The sequence below is a fragment of the Gaeumannomyces tritici genome (genome assembly GCF_000145635.1).
Source record: "Gaeumannomyces tritici R3-111a-1 unplaced genomic scaffold supercont2.1, whole genome shotgun sequence".
Taxonomy (NCBI): Eukaryota; Fungi; Ascomycota; class Sordariomycetes; order Magnaporthales; family Magnaporthaceae; genus Gaeumannomyces; species Gaeumannomyces tritici.
Genome location: NW_008804545.1, coordinates 378,477 through 394,198, shown reverse-complemented (window position 1 = coordinate 394,198; position 15,722 = coordinate 378,477). Strand labels below are relative to the sequence as shown.

Here is a 15,722-nt window from a genome sequence, read left to right as displayed (position 1 = left end):
CCCCATATGGGATTCTGTGACTGGCTGGCAGCCGAGGACACACACAAGTCCTTCCTCAGCGCGCGGGCGGGCACCCGCGATTCCTAGGCAACCGCGCCAGCAGAATCAGAAAGCCAGAGTCGAATCTAAGGTCTGGCGCTTGTGGTGAATTCAAGCTCTAGATGTCTCCATAGCTCCCGATCTTGGCACGTTTTTTTTTTTTGTTGCTTTGTCGTGTTTGCTGTCTCTTCTCGCACGATGTCACCCGGGAATCTGCAGGGCCACTGATCTGGAAATGGATCGTCATGTCCCCTGGCCGGAAACGACCCCCCCTGCCGGCAGTGAGTTGACCTAGCTAGCGGACAATCACCAATCACCACAACGCGCGTTTGTGGTTTCGTTTTTGGGGTGCCCACCCACCCTCCTCTTCGTCCGGCAGCCTGATGGCTGGAAGGTGGGTAGCAGGTGCCGGCCGTGTGGTTTGGTGTGGTGTGATGTGGTGTGTGCACCGCCCCTTGTCGAGCAGACGGAAAACTCCTGCGAATCAGAAGCTGAATCCGGGGCGCCGGGAGGGGGATGGGTCATGACGGCGAGCCTGATGAGGGAGGGCGCCACGGCCAGCTCGTGAGTGGTGCCTGATGGGAACAAAAGAAATAAGGAGATGAGGGCCATTTTGCATATATCAAGTGGATTGGTTCTTCCAAGCCGACTCGTCCCAGCTACGAACCCGTGAGTGTGGTTATTGTTGGTTGCTCTTGAGCTCGACACTGTCGACCATATGAGCCACATCGACTGGTCCTCGTCCAAGCGCATATCCAAACTCGCCGTCAACCATATTTCATAGTGTTCTGCTGGAATTGTTGTGCTTACATCCCCGCTATTTCCCTCTACAGGGAATCACCACATCTACGACGACCTGGAGATGGACATGGATACCAGCAACGTCCCCTAGCGGAGAATACCGAGCCTCAACACGCACGAGCGAATTACTGCTACCATTTAATCTTTTTTTTTTCCTCCTCCCTCTCCTTGCCATTCTGTGTCTCCCTTCGCAATTCACTCCCGTGATCTGCACGCAGGTTGGATCTTGGTTCCTCTCCCCTACCCCTGGTCAGAGGAAAGCAAGCTACTTTTTTTTCTTTTTTCACGAGCCACGCCCGCAGCCCACCAAGTCGCCCGTTGAGACATAGCGCTAGTCCCGAAACGGCTCATTTCCGACGTCTCGCATGCGCCTCCTCCAAGGGCCTGGATTCCCGCCCCCCAGGCTCAAGCAGGCTCGACCCGGGGGCCGCCCTCCCTCGTTCCCCCCCCAAAGGGTCCTTCCCAACTAGGTAGCTAGCGTTCGTCCCAGTACCAGGAGCACGGAGTCCCAGCGATGCAAGGCCCGGCCGGGGCGGGGCCAAGTCTTTAATATACCCCCCTTCTCGCCAGCCAGCCCAGGCCAGCCAGCCAGCCCTACGGCCGCCCAGAAATAGGGATCCCGTCTCTATCCAGCAGCAAGCAGCAGCAGCAGCAGCAGCAGCAGCAGCAGCAGCATCCCGCCCACACCCGCACCAACGGCCGAAACGCTGCCCGCGTCCATTCCTTTTTTTCTCTCTCTCTTTTTCATGTCCGAAGCCATGCAGATACGGATCTCCCGCGGCTCACGTGTCGAGCGTACCACAACCTCCTGCTCGGAATGCAGGAGGAGAAAGCAGAGAGTGAGTTTTGTGCATGCGATGTCGTGCCTGGGCGTGCAAAGAAAGCTAGTGCTTTCTTGAAGGCCTCCCCAAAGCCGTCCGACCCCTCGGCCTCCACCCTCCGGGCAAGAACCAAAATGCCGGGGTTTTTCTCTCGCTTGTAGCGAGAACCCTAGAGCTCGATGTTTTTTTCAGGTCTTTCTTTCCTTCTTGGGATGCCTATGGCTACGATGAATTAGGCTGCAGTATCGACAAGGGGGGTGGGGATGGGGCAACACAAGCTTGATCCTGTGTACTTGGCTCGCTAACTGTCGCGACACACTTGCAGTGCAACCAAGCACAGCCTTGCAGCAACTGTGCGAGGAGATTCCCACAACCACCTTGTGAATACACGGCGAGTGCACACCGGTATGATGCCCTTTTCCCATTTTCGCTATTTCATTCCATCGTATCTAGAGGCCAAAAGGCGGGGGGAAGGGGAAGGGAGAAAAGCGGCGCGACGAGCGACCCCGTATTCTGACGTCTACGGCTATACCAGACAACCGGCAGGGACCGACCCGCAGCCGGCCTTCACGCTCTCGACCATCCCCGCGGGCTTCGGGGAGGACGAGGGCCTCGATGGCGCGGGGGTGCAGCAGCAGCCGCTACTGCAGATCGGACAGGTGGCGTCGGAATGGATCGACCTCGACGTCGCGGCGGCGGCGCGGTCCTGGCGCGAGCGCATGTGCTCAGGCTTCGACGCCGGCGAGCTCGTGCGGTGGACCGGCATCGACATACTAACGCAGTTCCCCGGCCCTTCGGCCTACGAGGCGCTCCCCTGGATGACTTCCCCGGGGCCGCCGACCGCCGGCGGCCCCGGCCCGGCCGAAATACTGTGCAGCTCAAAGTGCGAGATCCACCCACAGCTGGCCAAGGCGACGGCGGGTGTGATGAACGTGCGGGGCCCCATTATTGATCGGTTCATGGGCGGGAGCTGGAACCTGGAGAGGACTGAGGAGATCGTGTCGTGGCTGATGACGCTGGACACAAGCGCCCGGCTCGGCGGGCCATCGGGCCAGGCTGCCGGCGACGCAGCACACCGGGATATGAGTATGGTGCCGGTGCCGGCGACCAAGCAGAACGCGGACCTGCTCCGGATATGTGAGTGCCGCCCCCCGGCTGTTTTCAAGCCAAAGAAGCTTTGGGCGGGTTACTAAATGTGTTGCAATACTCTCGCACCCCCCCCTAGTCATCGGCCTCATCTCCAGGTTCAAGATGGCCCTGGACGGAAACCCCGACCCCGAAAAGAACCAGTACGTAAAGTTCTACGTCCCGTTCGCGATCCAGACGCCGCTGCTGGCGCAGGTGGCCATCTACACGGCCTCGTGCTTCCTGCACGAGACGGGCCACATGGACAAGACGACGACCATGGCGCACAAGGGGCAGGCGATCCGCATGCTCAACGAGCTGCTCCGGTCGTCGCGGTCGTCGACGAGCGACGAGGCCATCACGGCCGTCCTACAGCTCATCCTGGACGAGTGGTACTGGGGCGAGACGAGCGACCTGCGCGCGCACCTGCGGGGGCTGCGCGAGATGATCCGCCTGCGCGGCGGCATTCGGTGCCTGGGCATGAACGGGCTGGTGGGCAAGCTGGCCATCGTGGCCGACGTGGCCATCGCGCTCTCGTTCGAGGTGCCGCCCTTTCTCAGGAAAGGGGACGAGTTTGAGTACCGCGAGGCCGGCGGCGGCGGCGGAGGGCACGTGCCGTTCCGCGTCGCCTACAACACGCCCCTCGTGTCCCCGCTGGTGCCCTTTGCCGACTGCGCCGAGGCGCTCGCCGTCGACCCCGTCACGGCCTCGATCCTCGACGACATGCGCTTCCTCATCTCGCGCGTGCTGGGCATGCCGCCGGACCCGTCGGCCGCCGAGTTGCGCAAGCTCGGCAAGCTGGCCGCGTGGATGCTCGAGAGGATTTCCAAGCTGCCCGCGCACGCGTCCCGCGACGACGACGACGACGACGACGACGACGACGGCGACCACGATGACGCGATGGGTTCTGGTCTGGGAGATGTCGTCGGCGGCTGGGCGGCTCCGAGTTACTGCGGCAGCTCTCCCATATCCGAAGACGGAGGCGGCGGCGGCGGCGGCGGCGCGAGGGCCAGGACCCCGGTCATCATCAAGCACGAGTCGCCCGAGGTAGACGATGCGCGCTCGTTCGGCTCGCCCGAGACGGCAGCGGCGGCCAAGCCCCAGGGCGGCGCAACAGAGGGCAGTAGGGCGGCGACGACGGAGGCGCCCGACTACATGTACGAGCCGGTGCGGCAGGCGGCGCTCCTGTACTGCCGGGCCGTGGCGTCGCGGCGGCCCTTCAGCGCCGTCGTGGGCGCGCGGGACCTGACCCGGCTCTGGGCGGCGGCGTGGCGGGTGCCGCTGACGCGGTGGCGCGGAGCGCTGGGCGTCTTTGGCTGGATCGTGCTGCCCATCGTGTCATCGGCCAGGGGTTCCCCCCACGACCGCCTCATCAAGAGCATGCTCAACATTTGGGGCATCCAGATGAGCCTCGACAACTGGGAGATCGCCGGCCGCGCCCTCCGCTCCGCCCTGCGGCTGCAGGAGTGGCTTGGGGACGGCGGTGGTGGGGCGACGGCGGCAGAAGGCAGCGGAGGAGGTGGAGGTGGAGGTGGAGGTGGAGGTGGAGGTGGTAGTGACGGGGGTGTTGCGGCGCCTCCCGAGGGGGGGCTGTCTGCGGTTGCGGAGGGCAAGCGCCGCGCCAGCTCGGACGATGCGACCGGCGGGCGGGTTGCAGAGGGCCTCAGCCCCGGTGCCGGCACTGGGGGTGGTGGGAGAAAGGAGGGGAGGGCGATATCGCCGTGGTGACGCAACGTCAAGGTTGGCTTGGGCGGTGGTGTCAAGGTGTGGGATTGGGAAAAAGGCGGGACTGCCGGGTTCGAAACTTATATTTTTTTAATCGCTCTGCCGTACTAATGCTTTTGACTTTTTCTCTGTTTCCATTTTTCCTTCTTTTTCCATCGCGTCAGTACGACTTTTAGCTCTTTGGTTTTCCTTCCGTTTCCTTTTGATATTATCAGTCATGTTCTCATCACCATAATGTCCAAACATGTCACCCCAGCAGGCGCGGAGTTTAGGCTAGCCCATTCGAGAGGTTTTCTTGTGCGAAATGGTCATGTTATTCCATGCCTGACATGGGGCTCGTCTTACTTATTCCATCTCTATGCAGGCTGTTAGGATGAAAAGTCTAGTCTTGGATCTGGATTCGCTGCGTCTCAGCGTCGTCCTTTTTCCTGTCCTTCCATAATGGGATCTGGCCCTAAATTTTGCGGTGAGTGGTCCCCTGTAGCGATATCCATATACCTGTGTAACGGTGTAAGTCAGTCACTATTGATTTCCCCGCGAATATTGAAATTCCCATCACTTATGTTTTCGCCATTGATCTTGTCAATCTCGCGTTTGGCCTCGATTAGCTCGCACCAACATGTAGGCCAATCGCCATGATTTACGTAAATAACCACCACGATCTGCGTCGGAAAATTCAAAAACCGACGCACAAGGCAGAGTCGTCGGCGACATAATGCCATTACGCCACGCCCGGCATCCATTCTTTCCCGCCATTGGGCCTTGATAAGGACGGCGGGGGCAGCCTCCCGGGGTGGGCTCGGACTTCCCCCGCCCGAACAGCCCAAGGCTTGCCTGCACCAGGCCCCGTCACCGCCGTCCGTCCCGCTCACCCCCGTTGTGGTCCTGCAGGTTGATGGGGCGGGGCCAAGACCAGACCCCAGATAGCCCGCCCGCCCGTCTTTGGGTCAGCAACAACTTCCCAGGCCCAACAGTCGGACATGTCGTACATTTGCTGTGTGCAGTTATGGCTGGCCGGCGAGGCAGAAGTTTGGGACTCGTTAGCCAATGGTAGGGTGCCAAGCGAGTCAAGAATGGATGGGCGGGCTTGCTTAGCAGTAGCTCCTGATAGGGGCCTGCCCGCGGGGAAATGCCCCGAGGTATGTAGGCAGACACTCCCGCATGACTTGGGCTCCATATTCAAGCACTAGAGTCGCCCTACTGTCTGTTATATCACCTCCCCGAGGGCCTGCCTCGTCGAGTATGTGTTGCCGACTCCAATTTTGCCTTCCTTCACTGTCCCATATCATTCCTAGTGTCTCCAAGGTAAAACTGGCGGTCTGTTAAAAGTCGCCGCCTGCTGGTTTCACTATCATTTCTTAGTTTCTGTTTTGCTTTCGATTTTGTGTCATTGGAATCATTTATCATATACCATCTTGGGGCTTCGCTCGGACAGGCTCATTCTTGATTTCACTTCTTTTGATACTCTGTCCTGCATGCTGCATTGCTAGCTGTGGTCCTTGACCTCGCAAATGTCCGCAGCTCATGGTGGCCGAGGTCGGCCGCTCGATCCCGAAAATGAACCAACCGAGACAACCAGCCTCCTGCCGAAACCCGCCTCTGTTGCTAGCTCTACATCGGCGCTGTCCACGCCCGACAGCACCTCGGCCGGCACGGGCGAGCTTCCCGGGCCCTCACAGTACCCCCAGTGGCTCTCGGAGATATGGTTCCTGGTCAAGGCCTCCATACCCGTCATCATGGCCTACACGCTGCAGAACTCGGTGCAGACGGTGTCGGTGCTGATAGTGGGCCGCCTGAGCCCCGAGGCCCTCGCCACGGCAGCCTTCTCGTACATGTTCGCCATGTCGACGGCCTGGCTGATCGCGCTGGGCGGGGCCACGGCTCTGGACACCCTGGCCTCGAGCAGCTACACGGGCTCGGCCAGCAAGCACGACCTCGGGATCCTCCTGCAGCGCGGCGTCGTTATTCTGACGGCATTTTACGTTGCCGTCGCCTGTATGTGGTGGTTCTCCGAGCCCCTATTCCGGGCGCTTGGCCAGGAGGAGTTTATATGCGTGCAGAGCTCCCGGTTTCTGCGTTGCATGATCCCAGGCGGGTTCGGGTACATCTGGTTTGAGGCAATGAAAAAGTACCTTCAAGCTCAGGGTGAGTAGTCCCTGCTAGGACACGTCAGATGTTCCCATCAGAAACACATGCCTGTCCACTCCCAACTCGATGAAACAGGGAAAGGGATACGTTTTTCCTGACGGTATTTGCGGACCTGCAGAGATATATCAGCCCGGGACCTATGTCCTTTTGATAACCTCACCACTGAGCGCAGCTCTCAACTACTTTTTCATCCATAATCTCGGGCTCGGGCTCTACGGCGCACCCGTAGCGACCGGAATCGCGTACTGGGTCTCGTTCCTACTGCTCGTGCTCTACGCAGCCTTCGTGCGGGGACACGAATGCTGGGGCGGCCTCGATCTCCGGCGAGCCCTACGGCCGGCCCACATGGCCCCCTTTGCGAAGCTGGCCCTCCTCGGCATCATGCACGTGGGCACCGAGTGGTGGGCCTTCGAGATCGTGGCGCTGGCGGCGGGCCGGCTGGGCACCATCCCGCTCGCGGCGCAGAGCGTCATCATGACGGCCGACCAGATCATCAACACGATCCCCTTCGGCCTCGGCGTGGCGACGTCGTCGCACCTGGGCAACCTGCTGGGGGCGCGGCGGGCCGGGGACGCGGAGCGGGCGGCGCACTGCGCCGCGCTGCTGAGCGTGCTCAACGGGGGCGCGATCCTGGCGGCGCTCTGGGCCAGCAAGGACGTGTTCGGGCGCCTGTTCAACGACGACGAGCGCGTGGTGCGGCTCGTGAGCGAGGTCATGCCCTGGGTCGCGCTCTTCCAGATCGCGGACGGGCTCAACGGCTCGTGCGGCGGCGCGCTCCGCGGCATGGGGCGGCAGTCGGTGGGCGCGGCGGTCAACATGGTGAGCTACTACGGCGGCGCGCTGCCCATGGGGATATACCTGGCGTTCCACGGCTGGGGGCTCGGGGGCCTGTGGGTCGGGCAGTGCGTCGCGCTCTATCTGGTCGGGGCCTTTGAGTGGCTCATCGTCGGCATGAGCAAGTGGGAGCGCGAGGTGGAGAGGGCGAGGGAGAGGTTGGAGAGCGGCGGGCTGGCGGTGGCGGCGCAACTGGAGGATGAGCAGCAGTGGGAGGCTGGTGGTGGAGGATCAGTTACTGGCCAGGATCACGCCTGACCTTACGCATCTGGGATTTCTGGTTGTATGTGTTTGAGAACATGGAGCGGAGTGAGCGTCTGGATATTGGTGGGACTGGAACGCAGCTTCCTAAAATAAAAGAGCGTGCGTCTTTCATCTGATGGGATTCTGATGGCGTGGCATGGGCAGCAGAGGACTGCATGGTAAACAGAGTAAACATGTAAAGTTCGCCCGTCTACAACTTCGAGCTGGGTCAGCTACCTGGTCCTGACCAGTCGCAGACACTGCAAACAGCCAACCTTTCAGTACAGTCAACCGGGCTGTTTGATATTGCTCTCTTTAGTGCTGACCTACATTCATTCTGTAATATTTATCATCTGAACACTCGCCCAGACCCAATCCCTTTGTTTCTTTTCTTTTCTTTCCCTTCTCTCTTCCTCATCGCCACCGCCCGATTTCCACCCCCTGACATCTGTTGCCACAGGGAATACCTACGCCGAAGCAGTTGAGAAGAGCGTGACAGTCTGCGCCTTCAAGTATCTGCTCTTCATCTTTGTCTACAGCCTTTTGCTTGTCATCGACTTGGTCGCCGTGACCGCACCTGCCCTGGCATATCGTGATGAGCAACTGATGTGGAAGTGAGTAAGGGTTTGCAACTGCCATTTCCAGCTGGTGATGTGCTAACAGCGCCCCGCCGCTCGCGCTAGGCCCACGCCCAGTGCTTGCTCCGCTAGCCAACATGGCCGACAGGGTCGTTAGATCCACCCCGGACTCTCTATCCAATGAGAGCGCGCGGGCTGACGCAGATCTACCTACCACGACAGCCCCTGCTCTGGACAGCGAGTCGAGCCGCGATGCTTTGCGGCGTGCTTGGCTGCGAGATCTGGACGCGGCGCTGCAGCACATTGGCAGTCAGGACACCGGCAACGTAGGCTTCTTGGGCTCGAGCACACAACCGCCGCTTTTATCAACATCGCGCAATACAGAGCTTTCATCTGCGCTACGAGCTCTCCCCAGCGCTCCCCGTGGCCCCAGACCGCTTCAATCGCAATCCCTTACTGCCGCCGATTCCACCCAAACCGACCTGCCAGATCCCTTCGCCGACGACGGCCCTGCATTTCCCTTGCGCCGACCCCGCGATCCGCTACCCACACCGAGCTACCAGCCATCCGGATCTCAGGGCCAGGGGCCGCCCAAATTTCGATTACGAGTTCCAGCGAAGTCGGGCGAGGGCAAGCACAAGGCGAAGTCCATCAGACTTGGTCGGCAGAAGTCGTCGGCAGCCCCCCAAGGCCTAGATCGCCTCCACGTCCTCTCTGATCGCCAAAGCCGCGACGACATCTCGCCTGAGCCACTTGATTCGGACGGGCCTCTCCCGCCACCTCGCGGCTCCTGGCCTATTCGCTCCTTGCCGTCGCCGTCGCCTCTCCGCGACGAGGGGCGCAAGACCGACCCCCGCCCTCCTGCGCGGCTTACACTTCAGGACTACGACACTGCAGTCACCATGAACGGCATTAACGGTGGGGGCATGGGTGCCGGCATGGTAGGCCCTACACCGGCCGGACACCAGACGGAACTTAACTACATCTACGCCATGGTCGACGACCTCAGTAGGCAGCTGGCAGACAACAGGAGAGTCCTCGAGGAGGTCGTCTCGCTGGTCGGCAAGATCCGATCCAAGGCTCGGGCGGCGAATGTGTCCAACGAGGAGATTATAACAAATGCTGAGGACCTGAATCGTAAGTACAGCACGAGAAGGCATCCAGCGGGGTGAAGTTTACGCACAAGTCGTGGCTAACATGATACTCTACCAATGACACAGCGGAGAACCTCGACGTGCTAGTATCAGCCCTGTCAGAGGCACTAGATCGTGCGACGCACGAGAGGGACACCAACATGGCGCTCCTGCAGCAGTACGCGGCAGTGCTCGGCACCATGGTGCGGCAGGCGCACGAGTACAAGGCGCGCAACGTGTCGGACGTCTCGTCGTGGCACCGGTCGTACCGCGAGCAGCTGGCCGAGGCGCGCGAGGAGAACTCGCGGCTGCGCGAGCAGGTCTGGGACATGCAGGAGCGCGGCGGCCGCCTCAACGAGCTCGCGCGCCGCTTCCGCGCCCGCTACGACGCCGAGCCCTCGCGCTACGAGTCCCGCGTCGAGCACGCCGCCCTGCGCCAGGAGGTGCGCTTCTGGAAGCGCATGGCCATGCCCGAGGTCCCGGACGACGACCCCTGCTGGAGCGACGACGACGACCTCATCGACCCGGCCGAGACCAGGCGCCTGGCCGAGGTCGAGCGCGCCGCCGCGGCGCTCGCCGCCGAACAGCAGCTCAAGATGCAGCTCGAGGAGGAGCAGGCGGCCATGGATCAGGAGACCCAGCAGCAGCAGCAGCAGGAGTTTCAGGATTACCAGGAGCAGCAACAGCAACAGCAGCAGCAGCAGCAGCAGCAGCAGCAGCAGCAAGACGAATTGGGCTCGAACGCCGTCTCGGCTCAAGGGCCCGGTGATGGCTCGGCAGTTAATGGACAGCCACCGAATCAGCAACCACCAGATGTCAAGGGCCAACAACCACAGGCCGGAGTTGGGTTCTCGATGGGGGGAGTTGCCATGCAAAGGGATGATCCCAATCTTTAGTCGTGGTCTTTGTCTCTTTTTTTTTTACTTCATGCCCCATCTGTCTTGACATCAAGTATCGCTTTCTAGTACTTGCTCAAGGTGATCACCCTTGTTTTTTTTGTTTTTTTGTTTTTTTACGCAAAGAGCGCACTGAATCGGACCTAGCGTGTTTTGGACCCTTGTGGCGTTTTTACTGCAAAGCAATGTTAAATAAAAACTGATGTACTAGATTCTCCCGTTGACACAACCCTGTTTAACCAACCAACCAACCACCCCTCCGCCAAACGCCGTGTTAGGACAACAAAAAGGAGACAAAGAAGAACATCAGCTATTACTGATGTTTTCTCAAATACAAATGCTATTGGGACCCTAGGGAATTCAAGCCGGGTTCTTCTCCTCACTCCTCTTGCCAGGACCGCTCAGGTAGTTCGGTCTCGGCAAGATCCACCCAGTGTGTTCTCGCGGGGAGCCATCCTCTACGCATTTGTGCCAACCCCCGCTCTCAGCTCCCTGGGGAGTGCCCAGCGCCTCTAGCTGCTCAGGCGGGGGGCCTGGGTGGAGCCGGTGGCGGCGGCCTCGGCGGCCGACAGCTCCTCCTTCTCGCGCTCGACCTCGGCGCGGCCGCGGAAGCCCGTGTCGACGTCGATCTCGGCGACGGGGCGCAGGATGCGGCTGTCGCGGCCCGTGCGCCTCTGGTATATCCAGTAGGCGGCGAAGAGTATCAGGATGGCCGGCGCGCCCGTGACGTCCATGAGCACGTCCTTGGTGTTGATGGGCTGGCCCGGGGTCAGGGGCCAGAAGGCCATGGCGATCTGGGAGCAGAGCCCGACGAGCGACGTGGCGATGCCGACCCACGAGCCCCAGGTGCCGAACGGGCTCGCGAAGCTGAGCGACGACACGGCGCGGCCGTTGTGGCGGAGCGCGGCGCGGAAGCGCACGTGGCTGATGCAGATGGCGAGCCACGTGAAGTAGTTTGACATGCCGGCGAGCGAGAGGAGCCAGAAGAAGATGACGCGGCCGCCGGGCGCGGCGCCGACGAAGGCGAGCAGGCCGAAGCAGATGGCCACGACCGTGGCGGGGAGGGGCACGCCGCCGCGCGTGGTGCGCGAGAGGAACTTGGGGGCCATGCCCTTGCTGCTGAGGGCGTGCAGGGCGCGCGACGAGGCGAAGATGGCCACGTTGGCCATGGACGTCAGCGCGGCCACGATGCACGCGCTGATGATGTGCTCGACGGCCGTGAGCCCGGCCAGCCGCATGGCGAGCACGAAGGGGGACGGGTTGGCGCCGCCGCCCGAGGGCGTCAGCTCCTTGGCGTCCGACGGCAGCAGGAAGCCGAGCATGGTGAGGCCGACGAGGTAGAAGAGGAAGATGCGGACAAAGGTGACGTAGGTGGCGATGCGCATCAGCCGCGCGGGCCGCAGGCACTCGGCCGCCGTCAGGCCCAGCGTCTCGGTGCCGCCGTAGGCCATGCCCGCGATCTTGAAGACGGTCAGGAAGCCCTGGAATCCGTGCAGGAAAGCGCCCGGGCGCTGCCACCACGTGGTGCCGTAGGCGATCCTGCCCGGCGGCAGGGTCATGGCGCGGTCCGCGACGTAGGGGCGGCCGGTCGTGGTGAGCGAGAGGGCGAGACAGATGAAGATGGCGATGGCGATGATCTTGAGCCCGCCCAGGAAGTTCTCGGCTTCGCTGAACCAGCGGGACCCCATCATGGACACGAGCGAGACGAAGGCGAGGAAGCCCGCCATGACCAGCGCCGGGTGCGCCGCGCCCGTTGTGTCCCAGAGCCGCACCTGGGCCGAGATGGTGACGATCTCGAAGGGCAGGATGATGAGCCAGTTGAAAGCAAAGTTCCAGGCCATGGCGAAGCCGGCCGCGGGCCCCACGAACCGGTGCGTGTACGTGTAGAAGGACCCGCTGAGCGGCAGCGTCGCCGCCATCTCGCCCAGCGCCGCCATGGTGCACACGACGCCGAAGCCTACGGCCGCGAAGCCGAGCACCATATTGCCCGGCCCAGCGTTGTGCAGCGCCTGGCCCGACGCCACCAGCAGGCCCGCGCCGATGGAGCTTGACAGCGCCATGAACACCATCTGCCGCGCGTTGATCTGCCGCTTGAGGCCGTCCTGCGCCTCGGCCGCTGCCGCTGCCGCCCCAGTGGCGGCCTGGCCGTCCTTGGCGGTCGCGGTCGCCGTCGTGCTGTCGCTGTGGCCGCTCTGCGTGCTGCCGCGCCGCCCGGAGGACAGGGCCGCGAAGGCCCTGTTGATAAAGCCAAATGCCATCTCCGCGGGTCTCTTCGAGGGTGAGGGAGTGATGGGTTGGAGGAGCTGGAGAAAGAACGAGGCTCTCGGGACGAGGTGATGCCCGACTTTATAGTGTACTCAATAGCGATACCTGGCCGGAACAGTTGCATACATGGACGGGCAATGATGAAAAGAGTGGTGACGCCGAGATGGGGCTTTGTCAGGGCGGGCCTGGGCCTTAAATGCGAATACGAAGTCTGGCAACAGAGACAGAGTTTCCAGCCACCTGGAGCAGAGTTCCAGAACCACTCTTATCATGGTTGGGAAGGTGGGAAGGGCTCGGCTGGGTAGGTGCCCATGGGGAAAGCGGTACTGCGCGGTGACAAAAACATGGAAAGCACGGGCTGGTAATAAACTTCCCCGATATGTCGTCAACACTCTGTATCGCGAGAGAAAAAAAGGTAGGCGTGGTTGGTGGCGGCTTGGGAACAGGGCTATTAGGGCTTCCTTCCAAGTGGTCACGCGAGCATATCAGCGTTCCGTGGCGTAAAACGGAATTCACAAACTCGAGATGATTAGGTCCCAATTCCCTAGCTATCGATATCTTGGGAAATCGCCATGTATACATAGACGCTGATAAAATGCCGGTTCCTGATAGAAGCCAAAAGCTTGTTCGAACGCTGTAGACCTGAACGGCGCTTGCATTCTATGGGGTTGTCGAATCTACGGGCATGCGATAGCAAGTCCACCAGAACATAAGTTTCGTCATAATGGGATAGTACTATTCACTGCCTACCCTATAGACATCACGTACCAAATGGAGGCAAATGGAGGCAAAGGAAGGAGGACGTATTAGAAGCATATATACTGGCGCGATGTGGTGTCGATATGGATGTTACACGACAAATGGTAAATCATGAACAAAGCTCACGGCGGGAAACGAAGATAACGGGGAAATTGCCAGTCTCAAGCGAGCTAGTAGCCGCTCTGCTCGCGGCGCGAGTCGGCCGACTTGTTGGCTGACTCGCCTGCCTCCTTGATCGCCTGGTCGTCTCCGCGCAGCTTGGCGAATATCTCCTTGATGTGCTCGGCCGAGACGGCCTCGCCGCTCTGCGCGAACGGCTGGAGGAACGTCTTGAGCTTGTCCTTGAGGTGGTTGTACGCCATGACACCCTCGATGGCGCGCACACGGTCCACGCCGCGCAGCGCGCTCTCGCCCATCTCCAGGAGGCTGCCCTGTGTCGACCCGCCGTGCTCGGAGCCGCCGTTCTCCGACACTGGCGGCTCGTATGTATCCTCCTCCTCCAGAAGCTGTGGGTGTGGCTTGAGGTGTGGAAAGCACTCGGCGCACCGGCAGAAATGTTCGCGGAAGTCCTCCTTCATGAATAGGGAGAGCTGGCCGCTGGGCGCCGGCGGCAGCTTCTCTAGCTTGCAGGTGGAGCTGGAACCTGAAGTAACCTTCGGTGCCTGTGCCGAGTCTGTAGTGTTGGGAATGCTAGACTGCTGCGGGGGCTGTGGGGCAGGCGAGGCATCCTCCTCGCTCTTGTGACGCTTAGACTCCTGAGGCTCCTCCTCTCCTTCGTCATCTGCCTTTCGCTTGAGTGATGAGCCTGTTGCCGGAGTTTCGGGGGATTTGGCCTCGGGGACAGCCTCAACTACAGCCGGTTTGCTAAACACGGCCGGTAGGAAGCCCTCGGTCCCGACATAGCGTTTGATCCATGGATAGGCGTCAACACACTTGTAGCACAGGAAAGCCTCGAACGAGTCTTCCTCGGGGAACCCAGGCGGCACGGGAGGGTCGTCGTCGTCGTTGCCGTCCGCACTGGCGTCATCGGGGCCAGCCTGTGCGGTCGGGGGAGCATCACCGCTGGCCTCTGCGTCCTCCGAGATGGTTGCCAGCGGCCGGCTGGCTACAGCTGCTGCTGGGGCTGTGGCCGTATCGTTGGCCGACGACTTCTCCTTGACCTGGGCGTCTTCCTTCTCAAACCATTTTGAGCCGAGCCCCACGACGCAGCCGGGATGCCACCAGTCCTCTCCGCAGCCCCCGGTCTCGTGGGTACCTAGACCGAGGCACTGGTACATGGTACCCTTCTGCTGAAAGGGGTCGTAGTCGCACTCGCAGCCACAGAAGCGATTGCGGAAGTTCTGGTTGTACTTGTTGTTCATGTCCGGTTTCTCCGAATGAGCGCCCTTCTCTTTGGTGTTTGGGTCTTCGCGCAGGGTGCAGGGGGCTGTGGCTGGGAAGCGGGTGGTGCCGCAGTCACATGTGAAGTTGCGCTTGGTGAAGATCTCGACGAGGGTGTGCTCGCCGTGGCACTGGACGGAGCACGAGTAGCACACGCCGGCAGCATTGTAGGGATCCTTCGTGTCGGCGGGTGGGGGGTTGCATGTGAGGCAAGCGAAAACAGCCTGGCGTAGCGATCCCAAGGGTTTGGTGCAGTTTTGGATGCTCTGGTGATCATAACGAGTTAGCGATCGTCTCACTGCCATGCTCGTGATAAGACTGTAGGATATTGATCCCGAGACATACGTATGGTAGAGCCTCACGCGCATCCGCCTCTAGTTGCATCTGCTCGCGGATGAAGCTGTTGAGAGGTCCCGTGTTAGTCCATGTTCCTGGTCCACAGCGGACGAGCCAATGATGGGGGGTCGTATTACTCTGCAGCTGTCTGGGACGTCTGGGATTGCTGCGACGAGCTCTCGCGGCGCTTCAGAGATGGCACCTGAGTGGTGGTGTCGGCATCGCCATTTGCGACGGCAGTCGATGCATCGGACTGCGACATGGTTGATTGGTGAAGGCTGCGGGGCCTGAGGTTGGCTTGCTGTCTGTCTGCCTTGGAATGTTTGTGGTTTCGCGATTGCGACGGTTGTATGTGGTAACGAGGTGGTTGTTTTGCGGTCGGAGGGGGAAGCTTCAGTTCGTTTGCCGAATCTCATGCATCAATCAATTGTCTGAAGATGGAAGCTCCGCTGACATTGAATACTATTTCGCAATGAAAGGATGCGAGATGCGATGCGCGCAACGCCTTGGGATGGAGGCTGCAGGAAGCTGGAGGTGGTCCCTCCTGGAGGAAGCTTGGACCAATCCCAGTCCTCAAATCAAGGCGGCAGCTACCAAACGCCCCACCACTTAACGCGAGAAGACGCGTCAAGGCCACTT

At 61.0% G+C, this 15,722-nt stretch overlaps 5 protein-coding genes across 5 annotated transcripts; 3 read left to right on the top strand and 2 right to left on the bottom strand.

Moving 5' to 3' along the window:
- Nucleotides 1–757: 757 nt before the first annotated feature.
- On the top strand, nt 758–5,065 carry GGTG_00120 (hypothetical protein; the record flags this gene model as incomplete). The annotated part of the gene is made up of 6 exons (XM_009217861.1): nt 758–805; nt 873–922; nt 1,411–1,555; nt 1,987–2,066; nt 2,197–2,798; nt 2,887–5,065. The coding sequence occupies 6 exons, from the start codon at nt 758–760 to the stop codon at nt 4,512–4,514; spliced, it is 2,553 nt and encodes an 850-aa protein (XP_009216125.1). The 3' UTR covers nt 4,515–5,065.
- A 623-nt stretch (nt 5,066–5,688) lies between these two features.
- GGTG_00119 (multidrug and toxin extrusion protein 1) lies at nt 5,689–7,949 on the top strand. Its single transcript, XM_009217860.1, has 2 exons — nt 5,689–6,656; nt 6,778–7,949. The coding sequence occupies exons 1-2, from the start codon at nt 6,023–6,025 to the stop codon at nt 7,749–7,751; spliced, it is 1,608 nt and encodes a 535-aa protein (XP_009216124.1). The 5' UTR covers nt 5,689–6,022; the 3' UTR covers nt 7,752–7,949.
- A 559-nt stretch (nt 7,950–8,508) lies between these two features.
- GGTG_00118 (hypothetical protein) lies at nt 8,509–10,768 on the top strand. Its single transcript, XM_009217859.1, has 2 exons — nt 8,509–9,451; nt 9,535–10,768. Exons 1-2 carry the CDS (start codon nt 9,217–9,219, stop codon nt 10,341–10,343), a joined length of 1,044 nt encoding a protein of 347 aa, XP_009216123.1. The 5' UTR covers nt 8,509–9,216; the 3' UTR covers nt 10,344–10,768.
- Nucleotides 10,769–10,855: 87 nt separating this feature from the next.
- GGTG_00117 (hypothetical protein) lies at nt 10,856–12,619 on the bottom strand (the record flags this gene model as incomplete). The annotated part of the gene is made up of 1 exon (XM_009217858.1): nt 10,856–12,619. Exon 1 carries the CDS (start codon nt 12,599–12,601, stop codon nt 10,856–10,858), a length of 1,746 nt encoding a protein of 581 aa, XP_009216122.1. The 5' UTR covers nt 12,602–12,619.
- Nucleotides 12,620–13,322: 703 nt separating this feature from the next.
- GGTG_00116 (hypothetical protein) lies at nt 13,323–15,581 on the bottom strand. The gene is made up of 3 exons (XM_009217857.1): nt 15,221–15,581; nt 15,093–15,147; nt 13,323–15,013 (listed from the first exon to the last, which is right to left on the bottom strand). Exons 1-3 carry the CDS (start codon nt 15,343–15,345, stop codon nt 13,538–13,540), a joined length of 1,656 nt encoding a protein of 551 aa, XP_009216121.1. The 5' UTR covers nt 15,346–15,581; the 3' UTR covers nt 13,323–13,537.
- Between the last annotated feature and the right edge of the window lie 141 nt (nt 15,582–15,722).

What these genes read in the sequence shown, in the direction of transcription:
- GGTG_00119 (XM_009217860.1), top strand. Translation starts at nt 6,023, where the DNA reads ATGTCCGCAGCTCATGGTGGCCGAGGTCGGCCGCTCGATCCCGAAAAT. An exon ending in AAAGTACCTTCAAGCTCAGG is followed by an intron (nt 6,657 to 6,777) that starts GTGAGTAGTCCC and finishes GCGGACCTGCAG; the next exon opens with AGATATATCAGCCCGGGACC.
- GGTG_00118 (XM_009217859.1), top strand. Translation starts at nt 9,217, where the DNA reads ATGAACGGCATTAACGGTGGGGGCATGGGTGCCGGCATGGTAGGCCCT. An exon ending in AAATGCTGAGGACCTGAATC is followed by an intron (nt 9,452 to 9,534) that starts GTAAGTACAGCA and finishes CCAATGACACAG; the next exon opens with CGGAGAACCTCGACGTGCTA.
- GGTG_00116 (XM_009217857.1), bottom strand. Translation starts at nt 15,345, where the DNA reads ATGTCGCAGTCCGATGCATCGACTGCCGTCGCAAATGGCGATGCCGAC. An exon ending in ACGTCCCAGACAGCTGCAGA is followed by an intron (nt 15,148 to 15,220) that starts GTAATACGACCC and finishes ACCTCTCAACAG; the next exon opens with CTTCATCCGCGAGCAGATGC. An exon ending in CGCGTGAGGCTCTACCATAC is followed by an intron (nt 15,014 to 15,092) that starts GTATGTCTCGGG and finishes TATGATCACCAG; the next exon opens with AGCATCCAAAACTGCACCAA.